This window comes from Phaseolus vulgaris, chromosome 11 (genome assembly GCF_000499845.2).
Source record: "Phaseolus vulgaris cultivar G19833 chromosome 11, P. vulgaris v2.0, whole genome shotgun sequence".
NCBI classification, from domain to species: domain Eukaryota; kingdom Viridiplantae; phylum Streptophyta; class Magnoliopsida; order Fabales; family Fabaceae; genus Phaseolus; species Phaseolus vulgaris.
In genome coordinates, this window is record NC_023749.2 from 44,171,241 (window position 1) to 44,197,989 (window position 26,749).

The following is a 26,749-nucleotide window of genomic DNA, read 5'->3' on the forward strand; positions in this document are numbered from 1 at the left end:
AAGAAAAAATACAAAAAAGTTAGAGTGTTTAAATTAAAATAAATAAAATGAAAAGTTTAAGAAAAGTTGATGAAAGTTTACAAGTGATGGTGTGATTAAAATTGATTTTTTTTAATTGATAAAAATGTAAGTTTATATATTTGTCCTTATATTTAAAAATTGTTGAAAAAATAATTTGATTGATTATTTGTGAATTATAATTGTTTGAATTAAAATATTATTTTTGGTAATTGAAATATTATTTTCAGTATTTTATTAGAGATAACTTCAGAAAAATATAAATGATGTAAAATTTTCATACCATGTCTATGATTGTCAGAAACTTTGTTTAGAAAAAAGTTGTAATTGTGATTTATTTATTTTTTAATTATAGTTGTATGCAATTAAAAATTATTTTTTAATTATAGTTGTATGTAATTAAAAGATTATTTTTGTTAGTGTGTTGGAGCATATTATTTTCGATAATGTGTTGGAGCTAAAATTTGATAAAGCAAAAAATATTAATAAAATAAATATTAATGCAATAAATTATAATTTAAAGCAAAATTTATGGATAAAGTCCATGCATAACAAATATTATAAATGTGCATAGAATTTGTATCATAATTAAGATTACAAATCCGAAAAGAAAAACACATATGCATAATAAAAGACAACCAAATTTTTACATAGTTTAGGAATTCATAGTCATTATCTTCACAAACTTTCTCATTCGTCGTTCGAGAGGTAGGCCAACAAAGAGTTGTTTCACCTCATTAGAATGACCACACAGGAAGTCATAACAGTTTTCCAACAGATCTTTATCCTGTATGTTCATCTCCACAAACATTTCCCAAATATAAGATTCAGAGTACTAAAAAGTCGATGTACGGCGGAGTGTGCGTCTATGTTCACGAAATATGGAGTTTCGTTCTTTTTCTGCAACAACATGGCATCTGTTATATTGTAGGTTTTCTTCTGTAGCATTAGTCACTCGCTCTGATGACAAAACGATAACCTCAGAATGGCTTGTCACTCAGCAATATGACATAACCTATGTGACTGATCGCTACCCCTCTCAAGGATATTAGTTAATCCTTCAAACCTTGTATTAAGCCTTTCCAATTGCATATCAATGACGTCTACCATGGGGGCTTTTCTTTTTCATCCCCTAGAAGAAGAAGTACTACCTGATGGTTGGGATGACTGAGGTGGCATCAATGGGGGTCTCAGATTAGGGTCAGGACTGTATGAATCGACATTAGGACTAGCTGAGCGAGGAGTTTCACATTGGGTCGCATCAATATCCGGCTCCTTTAGGATGTACTCCATATTGTGATCGTTATGGTCTACATTAAAATGATGAGATTAAGTTTAAGTTGATGACTGTAGTGTTGTTCTCCCACCGTGGCTGCTAGCATGATCAAGCCTCCATAAGTCTTCCATCAAGTTGTAGTGCTTGATGGGTTTATGCGCCACTTTGTAGTTGTGGGTTTTTCCTGTTCATTAATGAAAAAAATACATTGATATTCATAATTACTGTTTAATATATACGATAAGTCAACATCAGGTTGAATACGTTACCTTTATCAACGCATCCCACACTTCATCATCAGCCTAAAAAATATTTTAGCTTTGATTCCAAGCGAAACGACTTAGTCCACTAAATAGATCATGGATCTCATGGCATCTGTCCTTAAGGCTTTTCTACCTGTTCTTCACATGATTTTTTGTAATCTCTACCAATCCACTTTGATGTAGGGATTTAACGATGTTTGTGTAACCCAAGGTCGTCCCACTACCGTTAATGCGATTACCCATAGATGCCTCATCAATCATGGCATTCAGCAATCGGAAATCCATGTCGGTAGTCCATTTTTTGTGTTCATGGATACCTGCAGATGACTCTGGAGCAATACCCTTCCCGCAATCCATGTATCAATACTTGTTGTATTTGAATGTATATTTTGCTTTGAAAGAGAGACTATATTTATAACTCTGAAATGTAGTTGTTTATTGCAGTTTTAATCACTGAATCGGTTAAAATAAGTTTTCAAAAAACTATTATGAAAACACATATTTAACCGATTGAAACCACAATTTAACCGGTTGAATGAGTCTAGCAGTTGCATAACTAATTCAAAAATTAGTTTCAAAAAACCTCAAGCCAACTATGTGACAAACAACTGATTATCCCGATGATTCAACCGGTTGTTTTTCCTTTGCTTGGAAAAACACTTTGTTTCTTTTAAAACTGATTGATCAAGCTTTGTGTAGGAATTAAAACTGATCTTAACAAAGATTCTAAACAACCTAATATAAACCCAAACCAAAAAGCAACACAGCTTCAGGCTTCATATGGATTTGACACATCAAAGCTCTCATGTTCAACAACGATATCTTTCATTATGGACCAAGTACGACGTCAATTCTTGTTGACGACGCTCCTTTTGTGGAACCAACTCCGGCATAGCACTATGTGTCTTCGTTGACACACGTAACACATCCAATCATGCAAAGGATTGGCATTGCTGCTACTTGCGTTTGCAAATTTATTTACTCTTGTATTTGTGAAATTAGTGTGAAATCAACACCCATAACATCGGGATTTATGTCATTGTGCTAGACATCTCCACAATGTTGAAATACATAGATTAATGGTTATCGTTATCCCTGGTCACAAAACCTTCACAGTCATATAAGTTTAACTATTAGGTCTAAATAACCATATTTAAAAAAAAATAATAGTTTGTAAAATAAAAAATTAAAGTATATAATTAATTTATAAGATCTTAGCGTAAAATTATTGTAGAGTTTAAATTGTACTTTCTTCACTTCTAAGTTTTTTATTTTAAGTTCTTTTTACTTCATTTCAAAAAAATATTATATGTACAGTAGTATTTTTATACTTATAATTAATTTATAAATTCCAAATAATATTCTTTATACTTATAACTATTTTATAAATTCACAATAATATTTATCAACTTTTTTACTTCATTTTTTAGAAAAAATTAAATATTATATCTAAAGTATTTGTAAAATAGTATTTTCAAAAATTAAAATATTTTTTATACTTGTAATTATTTTATAAATTCAAAATAATATTTATAAAGTTTTTTACTTGATATTTTTTTTAAAAATTTGTCTTGAACAGGAATGCTCAAGACCTCGGTCCAAATACTTGGGGGAGGTAAGCTCGGTGTTTGGGTCTAAGAGGTGGGTCGTGAGCTCGGCCCAGATGTTAGTCAACCCATAAAAGGTAGTTAAAATGAAAGATATAATTGTTATTATTTAAATTTGTTATCATATTATTCTGAAGATGAAAGATATAATTATTATTGTTTAAATTTGTTATTAGTATAATATATTTTTTAATGTAAAAGATAAGTGTGTATGGTTATTAATTTACGTAAATATATGCATACAGTTGTTGGTTGAAAGGATAAAGTTGTTAAATAAGAGAAGCACCGTGAGTAAGGGTGCACACATAAACATAATATTTTCCTGTTGTTAGCACCTGAAGATAAGTGGTGCCCCGTTAGCAGGTGGTTTTTCTGTTATTATTTTATGCTTTCAGTAGAGATAAGATTCTCATGAGCGAAAGTTGTTACAAAAGTAGTTATAAAAGGGGCTTGAGTCCCCCCGGTAAAGGTACGATGTTTCTGAATACTAGACTGAAACCGAATATTTATCTTATTTTAATAAGTTCTTGCTGACTTGATCGTCGGAGTGTGATCAACAGGTAGAGCCTCATCTGTCCCAACAAAGCCACGTTCCAATGCAGCAAGAAGATGTAGAACAGATTCCAGAGGAGATAGATTAGAAGTGGAGCTTCTCACTAGAGTCAATCGACGAGAACATTTGGCGCCCATCGTGGGGCCCGATAAAACCTGATCTCACCCACATTCGTGTTTAAAGCCTTGTAACGTGAAAAGGAACACTAAACATGGACCGTTGGGATTCGAAGGAAGTGACGCCCCCTTTTTACAGCAACTCATGGAGATCATGAGGGCTCTCTAGGAAGCCAATGAATAGTATAGACAAGAGTATAAACAAATCCAGCAAGAAGCTAGATCCGAGCAAGAGAGGTGATACAATCCAAGTAGACAAGAAGATGACCAAGGACTCAAGAGACCATTCACATTATAAGCAGTCATCACAACAATCAAGTGAAGACTCCATCAAAGATCTAACGAACCTCACCAGAGGAAGAACTTGGCATAGACCAGAACACCAAATGTTTTTTCTTCTGGTCTTCTTAAAAATAAAACATGTTGTAAATAATTTAGGCTCACTTTAGGGGTCCAAATAGCAAGATAGGCTATAGTAGGTTCATATAGCATAAAAGGGAGTGTTCTTGGTGAAATGGGCTTGTTCCAAGCCCACTTTTTCAAGACAAGGCATCTAGGTTTAGGAAAGTTGACTTAGCTTCTAGAAGAACAAGCCTAAGGTGCGGTTTTGACTTAGTCAAACCCTAAAAACCACCCATCACTCTTTTATAATCATACCCTTGCTTATCTTGTTTTCCAAGGCACCCATTCCTATAAATAGGAATGGGTTCCTTACTCCATGTATCCTCAAGTTGAATTTTGATATAAAAAGTAAAACTTTGCACAAATTGTGTGAGGCTTATGTTCTCTTAACTTAGGTCTTATCTTGTGAGAGTTGAGAGCTCTTCAAGTGGCGGCCCTCCACACTTATCTTGGAGAATCCACACTCCAAGTGGTGTGTTCTTCTTTTGTCCATCACCATAAGCATTCTTTCCTTCATCTCTTCTTCCATTGTTCCATTACGCCTTTGTTCTTTATAATTGTGTTCTTGCTTTTGCTTCCTTTTTCCATTTCGGTTTCCTCCATTACATTTGTTTCCTTTCATGAGTTTCAATTCCTTAATATGCATCATCTTCACCATTTAATGTGTTTTTCCATATGGCAGAGATAGAGTTTTCTTGTGTAGCCAATGAGGAATTGCGCAAGACCGACGAGAGAAGTAAGACTCTACAGCAGTGTGACCGACGAGGGTTGAAGGAGTACCTTGAGGCTGATCATGAAAAGAAAAAGGGAGCAGTTGGCCTCAGGGACCAAGGACATGAGATACCAATCCATGGAGAGATGAACACCATCTCGAGAGGATTTTCTGGAGGAAGGAGCTCTACTTCCAAGCGTAAGCGATATGCGCAGGTAGTGATGTACCTGGAGGCGAGCAGACCTGACCATCCATCAGAACCCGATCTCTTCTTTGTGAGCTCTGACTTGGAAGATGTGGTTTCGCACGAGGATGATCCAGTGGTCATATCTGTTATCACCGTGGGAAGAAAGGTACACAAAATTTTGATCGACCAGGGGAGCTTGGCTAACGTGATGTTTTGGGAGACCTTAGTCAATTTGCAGTTAGCCCCTGACTTAGTAGGTGCCTTGTGTGTAAATTGATTTTCTGTTGTTAGGTAAGATGACCTGTCTTAGTAAGATGACCCGAGTAGGCGCCCTGCGTGTAAATTGATTACCTGTTGTTAGGTAAAACGAATTGTCCCGATAAGATGATCCGAGTAGGTGCCCTGTGTGTAAATTGGTTATTTGTTGTCAGGTAAGACGACCTTCTTCTTGAATCCATTTTTGCTCTCATCTGTGCACCTCATTCACCTCTTGGAGGGCCTTCATGGAATCCATGAGTTGTTGTAAAACGGGGGCATCACTTCCTTCAGATCCTTGCGGGCCTTGCCTTGTGTTTCTCATCACGTCAGAAGGATCAATCACGAATACGGATGGGATCAAGCTTTATCGGACCCCACGGTGGGTGCCAAATGTTCTCGCCGGTTGACCTCAGTTGGACTGGATGGAGAGCTTCGCTTTTGGTATGTCTCCTCTTGATGCACTGGAACAACGCTCCGCTAGGACAGAGGGGTCTCTACCTATTGATCACACTCCGACGATCAAGTCAATGAGAGCATACAAAATAAGTATTCATTTGCAGTCTTAAGTATTCAGAAACAACGTTCCTTTACCGGGGTCTCAAGCCCCTTTTATAGATTTCCCTTCAATAGCTTCTACTAATGAGACCACAATCTCAACACAAAGCATATAATCATGAAAGAAAAACCACCTGTCAACGTGCACCTCTTATATTCGGGTGCTAACAATAGGAAAATATTTTGTTTACACGTGCATCATTATTCTCAGGTGCTAACAACATTATTCTCAACAGCTTTTATTTGCATTTTAATTAGCGTATGTGTTATAAACAAACAAAATATTTCTTTTATTTTAACTATCTTTTTGAGTTGTCTTACCAGCGCTTGGGCTGAGCTCATGGCCCACCCTTTGGGCCCAAGTTGGCCTAAAAACTGAGCTGACCATACAAAAGTGCTTGGACCAAGGTCCCGAGCACTCCTGTCTAGTACAGTTTCTTCTTTCAGTCCCAATGTGAACGTTGATTCATTAATATTGTAATCTTTGGGTATCCGTCATTTTCGTGCATTGTTCATTTTCTTTTTCATGTCAGATGCTGAATATGGCAACTTTTGCTTTGATTATATTCTCTACGTCTTTAAGTATATGAAAAAATTTGAATTGTTTCCTCTCTGATATGAACATTAACCCTTTAATGTATGTGACTGATTCTTCAATCATATCTCTATCACAATTGCTTCACTATAATTGCCTTGGACATTGATTATGGAAATAATTGTTATTTAAAAAAAAAAAATACTGAAAAATCACTCATTAAATAACCAAAATCGATCACTAATTTTATTTAAAAAATATTATTATAATTTTATCATTATTAAAACTATTAAAGTTAATATTAACGCTTTAACGGAGGAAGGAGTTGATCGTAGGTCCATTGAGTAATGAAACTATTATTATTATTATTATTATTATTATTATTATTATTATTATTATTATTATTATTATTATTATTAATAATAATAATAATAATAATAGTATAATAATAACAATATCATTAATGTTACTATTAATATTATTTTAATTATTATTAATACTATTAATATTAATATTATTGATATTATTATTATTATTATATTTATTAATATTATTAATGCTAACATTATTATTATTATTATATTTATTAATATTATTAATGTTGATATTAATATTAATAATATTACTATTATTATTATTATTATTATTGATATTAATATTATTTTTATTATTATAATTATTATTAATTTTATTAATATTAATATTATTATTACTTTTATTATAGTTATTAATATTATTATTAGTATTATTATTAGTATTATTTGTTATTAATATTGTTATTAATATTACTATAATTATTATTAATATTATTATTGCTATTGTACTAGACCAGAGCGCTCAGAGCTCAGATCTTGATGTATGGCCCAGGCAGGTCAGCTCGGTTGTTGGACCAGTATAATGGGCCATGTGATTGAGTTCAGTTTGGACAATACACTCATTTTTGGTATAATTGAGGTAACCTTTTATACATAAATATAACGTTGTTAATAAAAGGTATTTGTGGATCTAGGGGTACGCTTAGTGCATGTGGGGTCTAGGTTAAGTAAATATTTTCTCCTAAACAGAATTTGTTTCTCCTGTTGAGTGTGCTTTTAGTTGAGATTAGATTCTCGTGATAGAAAGTTGTTATAAGAGGTAGGCTATAAAAGGGGCTTGAGACCCCAGATTAAGGTACGTTGTTTTCAAGACTAAAACTGAATACTTCTTAAATTCTAGTAAGCCCTTTACTGACTTGATCGTCAGAGTGAAATCAACAGGTAGGGTCCCCTTTGTTTCAACGGAGCTACGTTCCATAGCAACAAGAGATAGAACAGATTCCTAAAGAGACAGACGGAGCTAGAGTTTGTCACTAGAGTCAATAGACGAGCAAGACAACTGACGATAACAACTATAATTATTATTAATATATTTAGTATTATTAAACTTATTATTATAATTATTAATATTATCATTATTATTGTAATAAATATTAATTTTATTAATATTAGTACTATTCAACAATGCTAATATTAGCGTGGAAATTGGAAGAGAAAAGTATACATAAATTTTTTGGAAATAAATTCTTAGTAAAGTCACCAATTTTGTAACTGCTTTTATGACTGATTTGGTGACTGATTTTTTGACATATTTTATATGACTAAAAATGTTGTTATATTGGTCATTAAATCATAAAAATAACTTTTTGTCACTAATTTGGTCACGGATAGTGACCACATTTTTCAGTCACTGATTTTGTCACTAATAGTGACCACATTTTTCGGTAATTGATTTCGATCATTCAACAATTTTCTTGACTTTGTCATCAACTATGCATCTCTGCCATCTGTAATTTGCCAGAATGTTCTCTTAAGTTATTTCTAACTTTGTTGTAAATTTGAACATTGGATGTAATCTTGGATTTGCTTTGAATCTCGATCTCCACTTGAGCTCTGTTGCATTTGACATTGATCAAGAAAGGTTTTGGCTTGTGTCTTTAATGATTTTTCTTATTTGAATTCTTTTAATTGTATTTCTTAGAAATTCTCTTTCTCTTCGTTATTTGCAACAACTTTGAATGCTCTGCAATAACTTCATTAAGCCCGTTGGATGCTCTATAAGAAAACTTGTGCACATTCTCCTTTACGTCTTTATGGTTCCTAAAATCATATTTTGAAACCTTTGTGATTATTAATATTTTCAATATGTGAGAGCAAATGTACCATCAATACTTTCCGTTCTTAGATATTAATTCAATTCACTATATTCAAGTTTACTAAGAACAAATATAATCACAACTTTTCTTGAATAAATTCCATAAAATGTATTTCAAAAAAACATTAAATGAATAGGACACGTGTGTGCTCTGTTTTTTTGAAGTCTTTTTCAAACATAGATTTGGAATATCTAATTAAGCACACATGTGTTTGTACAAAATATTCTTCATCTAACATTCAAGACAAATTAATTTTGCTCAGTGTGTTTCAAAGAATTTTTTCAATATTTAGACAATTTAGTCACATGATATATTCGATGAAGTTCATTTGAAAACCTTTTAGATCTTACTTAAAAGTTGCGCTTTGATGCAAATATAATTTATATGATTTAGCTTAGTCAAAACGAGTTCAGAAAACATTTGATAAACATTTAAGCACATATAAAGTGAAATGATTAAGTTTGGAAACTTCCCTGACATTTAATCGCCCAACACATAATCATCGTCTGCCACGTTCATTTGATCATCGTTTGCCCTATGTAATGCTCATGCTTTAAATGTTCTTCTCATATTATCGTATAGCGCATCCAAATATTTTTTACGCATTTAGCTTTGGGCATTTGTGCGTTCGTCTAACACTAAAGTATGACGCTTAGTCCATTGAGTTTTGTTATAGATATCGTCTGTCAACTTGATAAGCCCTTAGATGTAACTCATATGATATGTCCATTTCTGATGCTTCAATGCTTATTTTTTATGCGTCTGATGCATTATATTGTTTTGTTTTTTGTTTACACTGTTCTTATCATTATAGATTTTTGTTATCATCAAAACATGCTTGAAAGTTTTTACTATTAAATAGTTTAAGACTGAATTGCCTTAACACAAATCATCTCAGTAAATCCATGCTTTATTAAACGTAAAAAAACAATATAGTATTGTATCGTCTGACCGACAAGTATCTTCCATGATCTATTGTTAAATGAATACTATCGTTTTAGAGACGAAGTATGACCATGTTTTATACTTAATTATTTTCAACACTTAATCCAAACAATGAATGTTGAACTTTTTTTCTAAGATATACTAATTACATGACTTATAAAAAAAATTTATAAAAATGATAAATATAAAAAATTAACTAAAACTAGAAATATCTTTTTTATCACTAAAGTAGTAACATTTGTTATTAGAAACTAGTGACAAGCCCTTTCATATGTGTACTTACTTTTTATTACATTAAAATTTAATACATATATAATTTTACAAAAGTGATATTAAAAATATTAAAATAATATAATATACAAAATATATAATTTTGTAAGAATGCTGTTAAAAATGTTATGTGGTAGTTATTTTTAAAAGAGAAATTATTTAATTATTTTTAAGATAAAGAGAAATTCTTCAATTAAATATTTTATTAAATAATTAATTATTTTTTATTTATTAAAAGAAATTTTTTAATTAAAAAATAACATTAAAGGAAGTTATATATTTCCTTTATAAAAATGGTATAGACGATAAAAAATATAACTTAAATAAATGAGTAAAATGTTGCAAAATAATACAATTTAGATAAATTAGTAAAATTTTAAATGTTGGTAAATAAATGTTTCCAAATATACAAAATGTAGTGGTGTGAAATGGTAAGATTATTTAGTTTTTTTTAATATAAATAATGGAAGAATTTATATTTTAACTTTTATTAAATCTCTCTAAACAATTTAATGTCATTTATATAATTATAATTTTTATTTAACCAGTATTTTCTAATTTTAACTAAAGTTCCTCTCCGATCAAATTGTTAAGAACTGTGATCCATACAAAATAATCTGAACTATAAATCGCTTAATTTATCTGCAGAATTTAAATTAAATCACAATCAACTAAAATATTAAATTTCACAATAAATGCCTTCAGCTACTTAAATAAACTGTACTACTCATAAAAGAAAAAAAAAAAGAATTAATTGTGCACTGCATCACAATTTTCATTTCATTTAATAATACGAATTTGTAAATTTTTAATCCTACCATTTTTTCACACCAAAACGCGTTAAAAAATTTATTCAATTAAATGCTTTAAATATTTTTTTAATGTTCACTGCATCACAATTATTAATTCATTTAATTTTTAATTTTTTAATCCTACATTTTTTTTCACACCGAAATGCGTTATAAATTTACAAATCTCTCCAGTTAAATGCTTTAAATATTTTTTATTTTTAATTTTAGAAGTTGGTTTACCTTGATAATCTTGTAATTAGCTCAAAAAAGTTTCTATCAATTATTTCAACCATATATTCCTTTTAATTTGCATTCTTTTAAATTATTTTTTTTTAACAAATTTATAAAACTTTTATAATTAAAAATAACTTTATACTATTTAAATATTTTTTATTTATCATGGATATTTTAAAACTTTTATATGAAAATATTTATCCAGGATAATCAATTAAAATACATTTACTTAAATAATTCAAATATCCGAAAATTATTATAGAAACTAAGTTGAATTTATGGTTGAACTTTTATTTATGCTAATATGTATTCATAATTTGAATTTATGTTGAATTCATTTTGGAAAAGTAGGTACATTACAAAATCTAAAAATATATTCTACTATTACTGAAATTCAAGATTCGAGATATATTTTCGCATTCTAAAATGGTAAGATCTTAAAAGGATGAAAACATAGGGTACAAAAAGTAATTTCTTTTGTATTGTGTGTTACAATAGCCCAATAGTCCCAATAAAAAAGTAATATATATTCTATCCTTTTTAATAACAAACAGTTATATCATTTCTTTGCTCCCTTTACAATGGTGCCCTTCTCACTGTTGCAGGCGACTCCATAGAAGAGCTTTTACGCCCAATCACTGTATGCCCTTTTTCTATCTTTTTCTTCCCTTTTGCATTCTTGGTTTTGTTATGTTTCTCAGTGGTTTCAAACACTTGCACAGTGATGTAAAGCTTTTCCTTTTTGCTGCGCAGAGGAATGATGTAAAACTGTTACGAAGGTTCTTCCAGAAAGAAGAGTGGAAATAATTGGGATAGGATTGTTTTGTTTGGCGTTGATTGGTACTGGTGAATTGTGCATACCCTTTTGCACAAATCTAGCGTAGTTTGCTGTTCCATGCAGTTGTGAAAACAGTTGAATAGAAGGATAGGCACATTATTGGGTTTGGGTTTCTGGTGATTTTTGTGAACTCCTATCATAATAATGGAATCCCCGGCTTCGAACGGATCGGTTTCGAAGCGTTCGCTGAGGAGGAAAGTGAATTTGAGGAGCTATGATGAGGATCTGATGGATGAGTTGTTTGAGAAGCAATTGGGGGGTGGCTTGAAGAAGAGGAGTAGGACCAAAGAGGATTTGGAGAAGGAGACTGAGACTGAGGCTATGATTGCGATGTCGCTTGGTTTCCCTATTGATGCTTTGCTTGAGGAGGAGGTTAGGGCTGGGGTTGTGAGGCAGTTGGGTGGGAAGGAGCAGAATGATTACATAGTGATAAGGAATCATATATTGGCTCTGTGGAGGAGGGGGAATGTGAGGTTGTGGTTGAGTAAAGGGATGATTAGGGAAACTGTGAGCAATGAGTATGAGCATTTGATTAATTCTGCATACGATTTCCTTTTGTATAATGGCTACATAAATTTTGGGGTTTCACCTGCATTTACTTCTCAATTGCCCGAGTCAAATGAGGGGACTGCTGTTGTTATTGGAGCTGGCCTGGCAGGGTTGGCAGCAGCGAGGCAGCTGTTGTCGTTCGGTTACAAGGTGGTGGTTTTGGAAGGCAGAAATCGGCCTGGTGGGCGAGTTTATACTCAGAAGGTAGGGCGTGAGGGAAAATTTTCTGCCATTGATGTTGGTGGGAGCATTATCACTGGCATTCATGCTAACCCTTTGGGAGTTCTGGCTCGACAACTTTCTATACCACTTCATAAAGTCAGAGATAATTGCCCTTTATATAAGCCAAATGGGGCACCGGTTGATACAGAAATGGATGCAAGCGTTGAATTTGTATTTAATAGGTTGCTTGACAAGGTTATGGAGCTGAGGCAAATTATGGGTGGGTTTGCAAGTGATACCTCACTTGGTTCGGTATTGGAGACTCTTAGGAAATTGTATAGCGTGACCAGAAGTACTGATGAGAGGCAGTTGCTTGATTGGCATCTTGCAAATTTGGAATACGCAAATGCTGGGTGCCTTTCAAATCTTTCGGCTGCCTATTGGGATCAGGATGATCCGTATGAGATGAGTGGTGATCACTGCTTTCTTGCTGGAGGGAATACGAGATTGATAAAAGCTCTATGTGAAGGAGTTCCTATTTTTTATGGAAAGACTGTGAATACTATCAGATATGGGAACGAGGGTGTTGAGGTCATTGCTGGGGACCAAGTCTTTCAAGCAGATATTGCCTTATGCACTGTGCCTCTTGGAGTTCTGAAAAAGAAGGCCATCAGTTTTGAACCTGAATTACCTGAAAGGAAACTGGCAGCAATTGAGAGGATGGGGTTTGGGCTGCTGAACAAAGTTGCTATGGTTTTTCCTCATGTATTTTGGGGGGAAGATCAAGACACATTTGGATGTCTCAATGAATATAGTCATCAACGTGGGGAGTTTTTCCTATTCTACTGTTACCACACAGTTTCCGGAGGCCCCGCGCTTGTTGCGCTGGTGGCTGGTGAAGCCGCCCAAGCCTTTGAATCCACAAATCCTTCCATTTTGCTCCATCGCGTTTTGACTGTTTTAAAAGGTATCACATTTATTTGATGAATGTTAATAGATACTTGAATGCCTGTATTATTATTGTATTTATTTATCCAATTAGGGAAGTGTTTTGTAGGCATATTTGAACAGGATGAAACTTAACATATATTTTCTGTCTTAAAAATATAGTAAAACTGAGCATGGGCTTAAAAGAGTGATATAACATGGTTCTATTAAAAAGAGTGGAACTATATAAAATAGGATAGAATAGCTTCATAAATATTGTTTTAATTATAAAAACAGAGTTGTTAAATAGCCTTAATAACTATTGCGTTACCAAACTACTTGGATATTGAATAGCGGCCACTATAGCATTGCGGTTGCAGATTGCATTCTTCATTTGCCTGACATCTATGGCGAGTATCTGACGAATTAAACTTTGAGTTATTGTCAATTTGTCATGCATTTTATTTTTATCTGTATGCCATTTTTTATACATATATAATTGATATATGTCATACAGTGTTATCAATAATCGGTTATGGCGTCGGCCATTGGCAAGACTCTGCCATGTGGAATTGAAAAAATCCATTCCTTGCAGATATTTTTTTGCCACAAATTCATACTCTCTTCATGTAACACCATCAAACTTTGAAGCTTTCATATCTAGGTGTTCTTTTCGCTCAGCACCATGAAGCTTTCTCTTTGTTTAGGACATTTGGCTGCCACAACCTCTAAGACACCCTTTTGATGGCTTCATCTATTTGAGTCTTTTGATTACTGCAACTTACTTGCAGATCCTCATGCATGATAACACGACTGAATATGTTATTTATTTATTTTGTTTTGGGAATGTGAAATGGTGTTCATTTGGGTTGTGTTCATTTGGAATTAAACCTTTCCATTTAGTCTTTAATTTGGATATCTTTTTTATCTTTATATAGTATTGCCAAATAAATAGATTGAGATTTAATACTACTACTACTACTAAATAAATATCTAAATTATTGCTTAACTTGTAATGGTATTATTACATGTATGTATTAGTTAATTATATTCTCATACTTTGTGGAATTTATACTTTTATATTCATGGGATCTTACTTTGATTGAAAATAGCATGCTATAGTGGCATGATGCTGCTATTTGAAGATTATAGTGTAGGGTTATGGTGTCATGGTCGTTGACCACTACCGTAGACAAGATTGCTGCTTGTGCACATATTGGTCTAAACATAGCAATCAACATGAAAATGCTCTTAAATTATAAGTTTTAACATTGTGGAACTGTATTTTAGGGGGGTTTGAATGTAGCAGGGGTTTTCTATAGAGGAATAACATAGTCTTTTTTTCTTTCCTGAATCCTGAAGAGATTGCCTCTTGCACAACCCTCTATCTCCTCTACGTGTCCTCACATACATTTTCTACCTATCATCTTTGTTTTCTGGCCAGCACATAGTAGTTTGTGAGAACCCTCATTGTTAATATATTTTTCCCTTCTTGTTGCTTCTCATTTGTTGTTCTATTTTCCCATTCACTATATAGCATGCTGGTATAACCCACTTGCTCGTCCCTTTCTCTCTCTTTTTTCTTGTCTGAATTGTTTAACTTGTTTGAATAGTTATCTTGTTAGAATAGGTTATCTTATCAGTTTTGTATTACCAATTTGTTAGAATTGTTTAACTAATTTTAATATGCTAGCTTGTTAGATTAGGTTAACTTATCTATTTATCTGTCACCTATGTGTAGGTTGCGAGTATCTTTGATGAAAGGATCCATATTATATGAATTGGTTAAGAGATGATCTATCTCTTAAGCATTTTTTCTATTTTCACTCTCAAGTTGGTATTAGAGTGGGTCAATCCTACTCTTTGTCCCTCACTCGCTGTTGACCATTGTCATCTTCTCCTCCAACAAACACATAGCTGTACATCTCATCAAGTGATGTAGAACCTTGTATTTTTTAATTTAGTTTTGTCCCCACTTGCTTTCAATGCTAACCCCTTTTCCTATGGTTTCTCTATCAAACCTCAAGTTTGTCTGCCTTGTCTAGCATGACTCTTTTAAGTTGGCCCCAAAGTTAGCAATGACCTCAACTTTTTTTTCCCTGCTTGGAAAGTGGGTCCAAGTCTATGAAGCTCAGATACGCCTTTTCGATTACATGTCCTTGTGCCCGACACGTGTGGACACATATGTTACATATCATACACTTTTCTGAAGTACTAGATTAAAAACATTTTTTGAGCCTCTAACACTCCTCCGACACAATGCTAATGAGGCTAGGCACTGTGAATTTTTTTAAAAGTTAGAAACTCAAACTTATTATGTAAGTTTGCTTTATAATTATAGAAATAAGAAGTGAATTCTATGTAATAAGGAATATTTAGATTATATATGTATTATGAAGAACAATTTTATTTATCCACATATCATATCTTTATATATTGTAGAATTCTTTGAAGTTGTTAATTTGTCTTTAGATGAATCTTAACTAGAGTATCCTTTTTCAATGATGAAGATGATGGTCAAGAAGGGAGTGAAATGTCATAAATGAGTTAGATTTGTTTACTTTATGACTTTGAATGGACAAATTAAATTCACTTTTGTATTTGAGTAACAATATCTTTGAATTGTTATATTTGACTAACGTTTTTGTCGATACTTTTGAATATATAAATCTTGATTGTTTATTTAAATAATTCATAATAATGTTCAATGTAAATATGTATATGTATATATTTATTTGTGTCATCATGTCTTAGATTTTGGAGACCATAAGTATCCCAATGTGAGTGTCGTGTATGTGTTTGTGCGACATAGGTTTGAGTTCTCCTTGTCCTTTGAGTTTAGGTTTCTTATTGTTCTAGCAACAAGGTCATTTTGGCCCTATTTTTTCGGTTTTCGAACTCCAATCATAATTTTAAAGAAACTCAATGGCAAAAACTATATATATCTTGGTCAGCTTCTAGGGTACTATGGTTCCTTGGTCAAGGATATTGCGATCATTTAGAAAAAATTATAACTGAAGTGCTATCAAATAGTCAAGAGTAATGGAAAAATCTTGATTTCCAACTATGCCTTCTTGTGGAAATTTGTAGAGCAACATTTTAGAACCTTAAAGACCTTCAAAACCTGCAATTCCTTCTGTAGGAAGGTTCAAAATATTTGGGAATGATATTCAACAATTATATGATTTAGCTAGAAAGTTGACATCTTTCAAGCAATTTGATAATGACATGGTTTCTTTTTTTGCTCAAGCCCAAGCCTTAAAAGTGTGTTTGGAAGCATATTTTGTTTGATAAAGGGAAGAAACTTGATAAGTTGTGCATGGTGTTGGTCTTGAGTGCTATGGATTCAAATTTTAATAGGTCAAGAAGTTCCTTCAATGGAAAACCATATGACATGTCTTCTTCGTGCTCCAACACTGAAAATCAGTGAGTTTTGTTAGATCTTGTTGAATCTTCAATAATGGTGTTTACCGAGGAAAAAAGGAAGTGGTGGTAGAAGTGGTACTCCCTAATGTTCATATTGTAAAAGGATGAGACATACTTAAGAAACTTGTTATTCTTTGCATGACTTTCCTGACAAGGCTACACATATATCTAAATTTAAGCTAACATTTTCTGATGAGGAATTACGACATCTTTGGAGAGTGTCTCAATAACCTATATTTCTCAATTAGTGGAGAGTTATGTTCCATGGGTTTTTTTATTCAAGTGCTTCTGTTTATATTTCTGATAACATTTCCCGTTTTCATTTATTTCTTCGCCCAAATTTCCTCTCCTCGTTAACACCCCCTCATGCTGAGACTGACAATTCGTGCATGGGACTATATATTTATGAGTGGTCTGATAGCGGTCCGATAACGGGTGGCCTGATAAGCCCAACTAACTCTCATTAGGATAGACTCTAAATGATTCTAATACCGATATTGGATTGTGCTATCTCAATCTCCAAGAAATATCTATCTGAGTTTACCAAGATCTTTGGTCGGATAGTGTTGACAAAGGTGTTGTTTTACTTGTGAGATGACATGGTGATCATTGCCTATAAGAACAATGTCATCAACATATACTACGAGATAGATACACCGAACACTCGAGTGATGGTAAAAAACGAAATGATCTTCTTGACTGTGAGTCATACCAAACTGTTGAACAACATTGTTAAATTTTCCAAACCAAGCCCTAGGATACTACTTGAGGCCATATAAGGATTTGTGCAGATGACATACCAATCCAGAAGACTTCCCCTAAGCAACAAAATCGGGAGGTTACTCTATATAAATTTCTTTTTGCAAATCCCCATTAAGAAAGACATTTTTGACATCCAGTTGCTAAAGAGACCATCGTTGAAGAGCAGCCATCAAGGTAGTCAAAATCGAGATCTTACTTAGGATCGGATAGATAAACATGATTGTAAATCGGAAATCGTAACACGGATCGTAAGATCCTACAAATTTTATGAAATTCATAATTGAGTCTCATAATATATAAAAGAATACATAATTAGGTGTAAGGAAAGGGGAGAGAATAGTAGGAGTCGTGACTGCAATGAGGAAGTTGAAAGGGAAGGGGGGAGGAGAGCAGGATTCATGACTGCACTGGATTAAAAAAATTAATTTTGTTGGAGAATTTGTAACATTTCAGTAAAAAATTAAATTTGCAGTAAGTAGTTTCTTTCACTGTGCAGTAAGTAGTTTCTTTCACTGTGCAGTAAGTGGATTCTTTTCACTTATTTGGGCTTTTTATCTTATTGAGCCCATATGCTACTACTGCAGCCTCCTCCATCTTAAACAAAAACCCTAATATCAACTACTCCATCTACTGCTGCCACACCACAGCCACTGTGCCACTCGCCGTCGCGACACTGTAAATGTTGTCGCGCCACCGCAACCATGTAACAAGCGCTGCATGTGGCGATTTCCAGCATCGCGAAACTCGACGATCCCACGTGAGTTGCGATTTGCAACGCCGATCCCGCGCGATCCGCCGGAATCGTATTATTCTGGTGATCGCAGATCGGCACCATGAGTATATATCATAAAATCGTACGATCTTACGATGCAACTCGCGATTTTGACTACCATGGCAGTCATGGCTATGAGGAAGCGAACATAAGTCATCTTTGCCACAGGAGAAAAAGTATCACCATAGTCTAAACCAAAAATTTAGGTATAACCCTTACCCACAAGGCAAGCTTTGAGACGACCAATGTGCCATCAAGATCAATTTTGATAGCAAAAATCCACTTGCAACCAACAACAAATTTCCTAGAAGGTAAAGGAACAAGTTTCCAATTTCCATTATTCTATAGCGTATTCATTTCATCAAGCATGGCCTGACGCCAACCAGGATGACTAAGTTATTACCTACAGATTTTGGAATGGATACAAAAGAAATAGATAAAAGACAGGTATAAAAAAGTAGAGATAGTCTATGGTAACTCAAAGTAGTATAATGTGGAAAGGGATTATGGGTTGAACATATACCTTTACGGATGGCAATGGGAAGATTAGGTTCAACTGTCGAAGTCGGAGGGGGTGGAGGTGTTGGCACTAGAAGAGAGTCAATGGACAATGGGAAGTCTGATGATGACTATAGTGGAGGTGGTGAATCTTTAGGTGCACTAGGCAGAACAAGAGGATCACAAACAATAAGAATATTAACTTGATTAGATGAAGACACATAAGGAGAAGGAGAAGATTTAAAAGTAAAGGGAAGACTTACTGAAGGTGACATCTGCTGAAATAAAATAACGGTTAAGAGAATGTGAGAAACATTTATATCATTTTCGTGATCTAGTGAACCCTAAAAAGACACATTTGTGCAACCTAGGAGATAATTTATCAAGACTATGATTAAAATTATGAACAAAGCATGTGGACCCAAAAACTTTGGGAGGTAAGGGGTGGGTGGAGAGGTTCATGTGGAAATAAAAGAGAATGAGGAATTTTTCATCTAAAACTAAAGATAACATGTGATTAATGAGATAACATGCACTAAGAACAACATCACCCAAAAAACGCTGATGAACATCACTATGGATTAAAATAATACGAGTTATTTCAACAAGATGTTTATTCTTGTGTTCAGTTGTCCCATTTTGTTGAGGTGTATAAACACATGAAGTTTGATGAAGAATACCATGAGAAACCATAAAAGTTTTAAAAGAATGAGAAAGATATTCACGCCCATTATGAAGTTTACCCAAATATTTCGCCATTGCACCATCAAGACGTTTGGGAGCAACAACTATGAGGAGATTTTGACACACCATAAAGACGTTGAGTATCATTCGTGTATAATAATTTTTCCTTGTTCCCAAACTTCTGAACATGTCTCATAGGTACTAAAAAATTGTTTTAAAGATGAGTTAATGGTAAATTTGATAATAATGCATAATTGAACATCAATTTTCAACCAATGGGAAACCTCATTTTCAACAACATGCGGGTAAGATGATCAACATAACCTTGACTCTTATGTCATAATTTAATATCCGAGGCCCAAGTGTCATAATTGGTTCCATCCAATTTGTCAATGCAGAGATGAACATTGACATAATTTGTATAAATAGACAGATCAGACATAGTGGCAATGGAAGAAGCCATAGATGATAAGGAGAGATTCAGTCACCTGCCAATTGGCGATGATGGCGGCAACTCCAACGTCGTGGAGGCGGTGGAGCGGTGACTGGAAAATACCGGTGAACAGTGGGTTCACAAAAAAATTGAACCCTAACCCTATGCTCCAGATACCATATTAAAATAAAGTAAGAAGAATAGGATAGATCCCTTGTGTATATTAAACACATAGGGTTATGCTTATATAGAAAAAAGAAACATACAAAAAATATGGACTAAGTCCATTACTTAGATAGAGATATCTAACAATATCTCATAATATCTAGCAAGAAGCAAGTCATGAATGGTGAGTTGATGATATTCCTAGAGTTGAAACAAAATGTAGTAGCAAGATCAAGTGCAAAAGCAGAATTTAGAGTCATGGCTCAAGGGGTTTGTGAACTATTATGGATGAAGATCATACTCGATGATCTCAAAATAAAATATGAAGCTCCTTTGGGTTTGATGTGTGATAATAAGTCTGCCATCAGTATTGCACACAATCCAGTTCAACATGACCAAACAAAGCACGTAGAGATAGACCGACATTTCACTAAGAAGAAGTTGGATAATGGTGTTATAGTCACCGAGTACATCCCTTCAAGACTTTAAATTGGCAGATATGTTTACTAAGGGACTTCCCGCAAAACAGTTCAAAGATCTTACTTGCAAGTTGGGAATGATAGATATACATTCACCAATCTGAGGGAGAGTGTTGCATAATTAGGAGATAATTATTTCATAATTAAGTGCAGATTTCATTTTCTATTTATTAGGACAAATTTGATATCTTTTAGTGATTTGATTTGTATAGCTTTAATTACCTATTATTTCTTGTTTTCTTTACCTATTATTTCTTTCCTTAATTAGGTTGTAAACCGTCTATAAATTGACAGTGTAATCACATTTGTAAATACATCTCAGAAATATATTTAATCTATTTCTTTCAACTATTGGTTTTGTAGGTACTAAACACATTAAATGGAACAATAATGTCCCATTCCATTTTTTTTTCTTTATGTTCTATTCGTGTCAAATGCTACCTTTATAATATTGAAGTCCTTGTTCTTGAAATAGTCTTTATATCTATTCTCCTTCTCATGCTGTCATGTATTTTTCCCATTTTGAATACTATGGATATTCTTAATTGCTACCTCATATGCCTTGTTTCAAATGTTCCTTGTTCTGCAGGGATATTTCATCCTAAAGGCATTATTGTACCTGATCCAATTCAGTCAATTTGTACGAGATGGGGAAGCGATCCCCTTTCTTATGGTTCCTACTCTCATGTTAGTGTGCATTCATCTGGTGACGATTATGATATACTAGCCGAAAGCGTGGGAACCAGACTGTTCTTCGCTGGTGAGGCTACAAGCAGGCAGTATCCTGCAACTATGCATGGTGCTTTCTTGAGTGGCTTAAGGGAAGCTTCACGCATATACAGATTTTCACGTCTGCAAAACAATACTAAGAAATATATGCCTAAGAATATTGGACCAAACCATGATATACTCCTTGAATTATTTAAGAAGCCTGATTTTGAATGTGGGAAATTTGCTTTCATTTTTTATTCTTCATCAGAGAGCCTGCCTTCAATGGGGCTTCTTCAAGTAACTTTTGGTGACACCGAACAGAGTTATGAGGAGCTGTTAAACAGCTACCAGAATTCAACTAAGTGGCCATTGCAGCTGTACACTGTACTATCCCGTGAACAAGCGCAGCAGCTACAACTAGTTGAGGGAGGGGATGAAAGCAGGCTATCATTTTTGGTCAAAAGCCTTGGCTTGAAGCTCATGGGACCAAGTGCCTTGTTTTCAGCAGGTAATACATTAGTAGCTAACATTGCGTATTCTCGAAAAGGCCGTGGGAGGAACCGCTTAATTACTTGTTAAACATCATATATCTTAAAAAGGATGGTTTTTGCATCTTGTCTTCAACTGAAACCTTGTGCTGTAGAGACACCCTTACAAAAGAATTGCTTGGAATTATCTTGACTTTTCTTTTCTGCTTCTGGGGTGCAAAGTCTGTATATAATAGACTTTCGTAGATCATTGATTTGCTGCTAGAGATAGAGAGGATTTTTGAAGGCTTGACTAGTGAGATGATTCAATTTTAGAAGACAAGTCTTCAGTCATCGATCAGTTATGTAATCACAGGAAAATTAGATGAAACTTGTTGACAGAGAGGTATTGGCAGTCCAAAAGGGGTGTGCAGAATTTGTAAACAGAGGGGTACTATTCCCCCAAGTGTATCATGTATTCAAATTTGTGTTCATGTATAAGTAGTGCTTACCTATACCACACCCCACCGGACATCACTGTTGTTATTTTTTTTGTAATTTTTTTTTCTGGAGGGCCTTTGTGCCTAACTTGTACTTGTATAATATACTAATTCCTTCTTTTACTCCTTCATTGGTTCCATACATTCATGAAAGCTTTGTTTTTTAGTATAATTGCTTCATACGATTCTTTTACTAAAGATTACAATTTCACTTATTAATTACCAAAATGGATAATTTTTTTTAAAAAAAATACTAAAATAGATAAGTCGTGTAAAGGTGATATGATTTTAGTTAAAATTTGATTACATTGAAGATGTGTTAACGTGATAGACTAATTGAAGTCATATTACCTAGTCATGACTTACTTATTTTAATAATTTTTTGAAATTTTACCTATTTCGATAATTATTTTATGAAATTGAAATGGTAAAAATCCCTCCTTCATACCTCCAATGTGTAATACTACTAGCTGGAAGAAGAATGTGAGGGAGTTACTTTTAGAACTTCTTTTTTCACGTTTGGATTGTTCAAAGAGTTTTAAGATGAGAAATGTGGCTTTCAAAAGAAGAAAAAAGTGGTTATGTTTAATATAAGTCAGGTTATTATTTGACTAAATGGAACAAAGAAGGTTAAAATATATTTTGTTTCATAAAGTTTAGCTTTCTATTTAGTTTTGTTTATGTTTTTGGTCTTTAAAATCTATAAAAGTGATGGATTTTGTGTCCTAGTTGAGGATAAAAAATGATCTCTTTTTAAATGTATGGATTAAAAAAGTAACTGTGACTTTGTTTAAATAAAGTTATCTACAGTTATATTAGAAAATATAACTGGAGCGTGAAGGCCATTAGGAGAAAGACCACTGGAACTGGAAGGATGAGGTACTTGCGTCACGTACCTCGCAGATTCAAGAGCGGCTTCAGAGAGGGTACTGAGGCTGCACCCAGGAAGAGGGGAGCGGCTGCCAATGCCTAAGCTTTGGAAGGTTTGCTCCTCGCCACAGCGTAGCTTCTACTCCTCGGATACAGATCGGCGGCGAAACCTCCTTCCGCCTCCACCGCTTTATCCTCGTCGATTCTCGCCATCCCGACGCTGCTAGATTTCGGCAACACTATCGAGACGTGGATTCGATTCGCCAACGTCGTTCTCGCTGACGCGGCTCTCACGAGCTCCGTGTAATCCTCGTCGCTAACCTAGGACCTGACCGACGAGGACGCCACGCTTTGGCTCCTGGAGAACCTTCCAGCACCTTGCTCACGTGCTGGCCGCCGCATGTTGTGGTCGAAAGGGGAGAGGGTTCTAGATTGGCGTGGCTCTGGTTCGTCAGAATTGGGTTTTTGGTTTGCTTTCAAAGCCAAATTGCCTCACTTCACCAGCGGAATAGCTGGAGGTGCGGCGCGGAGTTCTTCGCGGCAACTTATTAGCCTTCTAAAATGACGGAGGGTTCTGCGGGTTTTCTCATACCATGGGCTTGTTTGATGGATCGGGAAGTATGTCCTGATAAAAAAATATATTCTATATCCGGTCAAAGGAAGACTTTTGCTCAGGCTTTGGGAAATACATGTGACATTCCTTTGTCCCAGCTACCTACTCCTTGTATTAAAGGTGACATGTTTGTTGTCTGGATTGATGAGGCAGATTACTTGGCTGGTCTTGAGGATTGCAAAACTCATCTCCATGGTCGGATTATTCTATCTAAGGGGGATAAACCTCTTACACACCTGGATTTAACTAAAAAGTTGCAGCCGGTGTGGAAAGCTCTTGGACCATGGAAAACAATTCCTCTTGGAAAGGTTTCTATGAGTTTGAGTTCGCTTCTATAGAAGACATGCGATGGGCCCTCGGGATGGGTTCACTGAAGTTATCTCCTGGTTTATTGAGATTGTTTGCCTGGACAAAAGACTTTGTCCCAGCTACCATGAAGAATACCAAAGCTCAGACATGGGTTAGAATCTACCATTTGCCTTTGGAGTATTGGAAACCAAATACAATATATTCCATCGTTAGAGGCCTTGGTACTCCTTTGTCTTTGGATGAGCATACTATGAGAAAGAATAGGGGTATGTTTGCTAGAGTGTTGGTGGATATTGATCTTCTGTCCCCTCTCTCCGATCAACTTTTGGTTGAACGTCCAGACTTTGCTTTTGTAGCTGGTGTGGAATATGAATGGCTCCCTCCTTTTTGCTCTCATTGTAAGATGATTGGGCACGAGCTTGCTCAATGTCGGGCAATCCATGACCAGGGTCGTGTTCTTGGGCCTCAACATAAACCTTCTTAGAAGGCATCTTCTGATGAAAGGGACCAAGGGAGGACCGTGATTCCTAAACAACGTAAAGAATATAGGGAAAAAGATCCGGAGACAAAACTCGTGGAAGGCCTCATTGATAAGTTGAAAGTTGATGAAACTGGTGGAGGGGAGGATGATTTTGCAGATATGCCTCCTCTTGAGGATGCTTCAGATCATGATAGGTCCTCACCCAAGCAGGGGTTGTCCACTCCCACTTTGGATTCAATTGTTGTTATGCAAGCTAAGGACTCAGAGTCAAATTCAACAACTTTTATTGATGATCATCATGTGGAGGTATCTGTTCCTGTGATTGTACCATCTCCGTTGCGTACTACCTCTCCTCGGAGGGTTAAATCACATGCGGATACTAATGCACCAGTTCCTAATGTGAAGGTCACTGCTATTGTGACTGTACCATCTCAGTCGCCTCATACCTCCCCTCGGAAGGCTAAATATCTTGGGGATGTTAAAGCAATATCGTTGGTCCTTCAAAATCACTTTTCTTCTCTTGATGGTTTGGAAACTACAGATGTGGGAGTTGATTCTCATATTGGAGCGTCAACTATTCCCCCTACCATTGTTGGAATTAATTATGATCATATTGAAAATCAGGTTGTTTCAAAATTTTGGGCTGACTCTAATGACATGGAGGAGGATGACAGTGATAATGGGGAGGAAACAGTTCGCACTAAAAGAAAACCAGGGAGACCACCTAAGGGGACTGGTAAATCCAGGAAAACTGCTAAGGCAGTTCTCTCTACAACGTCGCAATGAAGGTCTCTTCATTTTTTTGGAATGTCAGAGGATTGGGGAACCACAAAACTGTGGAGATGTTGCTTAGTTTACTTAACCTACATAAACCTCTCCTGGTTTTTCTTGCTGAACCCATGATGCCGTACACTAATGCTTTCGACGTCCTTTTCAAATCTGTTAATATGCATTTGGTGGCTACGTCTCCTATTGTTAATAAAGTTGCTAAGCTTTGGTGTTTGTCGGTTCCTAATCTTGTCCAAAATTTCTTGGTTAATGATCAATTTATCTCTGTAACTTGTCGTCTGCAGGATAAAAGTTTTAGCTTTGCAGGTGTTTATGGTGCTAACACATACTTGTCTAGACGATTTTTATGGAGGGATCTTAGTTTCTTCACAGGGCCTTGGTGTATTCTGGAAGATTTTAATGCTATGCTCTCGGCGGATGACTGTAAAGAGGGGGTGGCTCCTAATCAGGTTTCTTGTAATGAATTCCTGGACTGGATTAATACTAATGATCTTTCTTGTATGCCTTTTACTGGATCTTGTTATACTTGGTGTAACGGAAGGAAAGGGTTGCATAGAATTCACAGAAGACTAGATAGGGCTTTATGTAATGGAGTGTGTCTGGATGAATGGGAATCTTGTTCTTATCAGGTTCTTGTTAAAAATTGTTCTGATCATTCCCCTATTCTTGCTAGTCTTGCTAGTAATTCTTTGCGGAAGGTTAGCAATTTTCGTTTCTTTTCGATGTGGTTTCAGGACACTTCGTGTCTAAAGCTTATTCATGATTCTTGGGCTAATCAGGTTGTTGGTTGTCCTATGTTTATCTTGCAACATAAGTTAAAAAGGTTGAAACTTGAGCTTCGAGACTGGAATAAAAATTCTTTTGGTAATGTTCATAATGGAGTTCTTCTTAAGCAGGGCATCCTTCTTGGTATTCAAAAAAGCTTAGAGACTGCTAGTTTGTCTGATAGTGATGGACTTCTCTGTCAAGAAAAGATTGCTAAGGAGGAGCTTGATCATGCTCTTCACTGTCAATATTTGTTTTGGAAAGAAAGGGCTAGGATGTTATGGTTCAAGGATGGAGATCGAAATACTTCTTTTTTCAATGCGGTGGTCAAAAGGAGATATAATTCTAGTGGGATTCATCGTCTACGGATTGATAATGAGGTTACGGAGGATCCTAAAATCATTGAGGATCATATTTTGGACTTTTATAAAAAATCTTTATGCTGAGTCTATTTCTAATGTTCTGGATACTGATAATATGGAAGATTTTATTGGTACTTATATTCCTGCGATGGTTTCCTCTGAGGAGAATATGATGTTGATTAAGTGTCCAGATTTTTCTGAAATTAAAAATGTTGTTTTTAATCTTAACGGTAATAGTGCTCCTGGTCCTGATGGTTTTGGTGGTGTTTTCTAT

General features: G+C 34.8%; 2 protein-coding genes across 3 annotated transcripts; both read left to right on the forward strand.

Moving 5' to 3' along the window:
- The first annotated feature begins 11,441 nt into the window (after positions 1–11,441).
- Positions 11,442–22,409, forward strand: LOC137819296 (lysine-specific histone demethylase 1 homolog 2). Of its 2 annotated transcripts, none has more exons than XM_068623101.1 (3): positions 11,442–11,553; positions 11,667–13,429; positions 21,198–22,409. In XM_068623101.1, the coding sequence occupies exons 2-3, from the start codon at positions 11,896–11,898 to the stop codon at positions 21,896–21,898; spliced, it is 2,235 nt and encodes a 744-aa protein (XP_068479202.1). In that variant the 5' UTR covers positions 11,442–11,553; positions 11,667–11,895; the 3' UTR covers positions 21,899–22,409. The 2 variants fall into 2 exon arrangements, with proteins under 2 accessions (XP_068479202.1, XP_068479209.1); XM_068623108.1 differs by having other exon boundaries at positions 11,490–11,553; positions 11,636–13,429.
- A 1,703-nt stretch (positions 22,410–24,112) lies between these two features.
- Positions 24,113–25,345, forward strand: LOC137808260 (uncharacterized). The gene is made up of 2 exons (XM_068609292.1): positions 24,113–24,511; positions 24,563–25,345. Exons 1-2 carry the CDS (start codon positions 24,113–24,115, stop codon positions 25,343–25,345), a joined length of 1,182 nt encoding a protein of 393 aa, XP_068465393.1.
- The last annotated feature ends 1,404 nt before the right edge of the window (positions 25,346–26,749 follow it).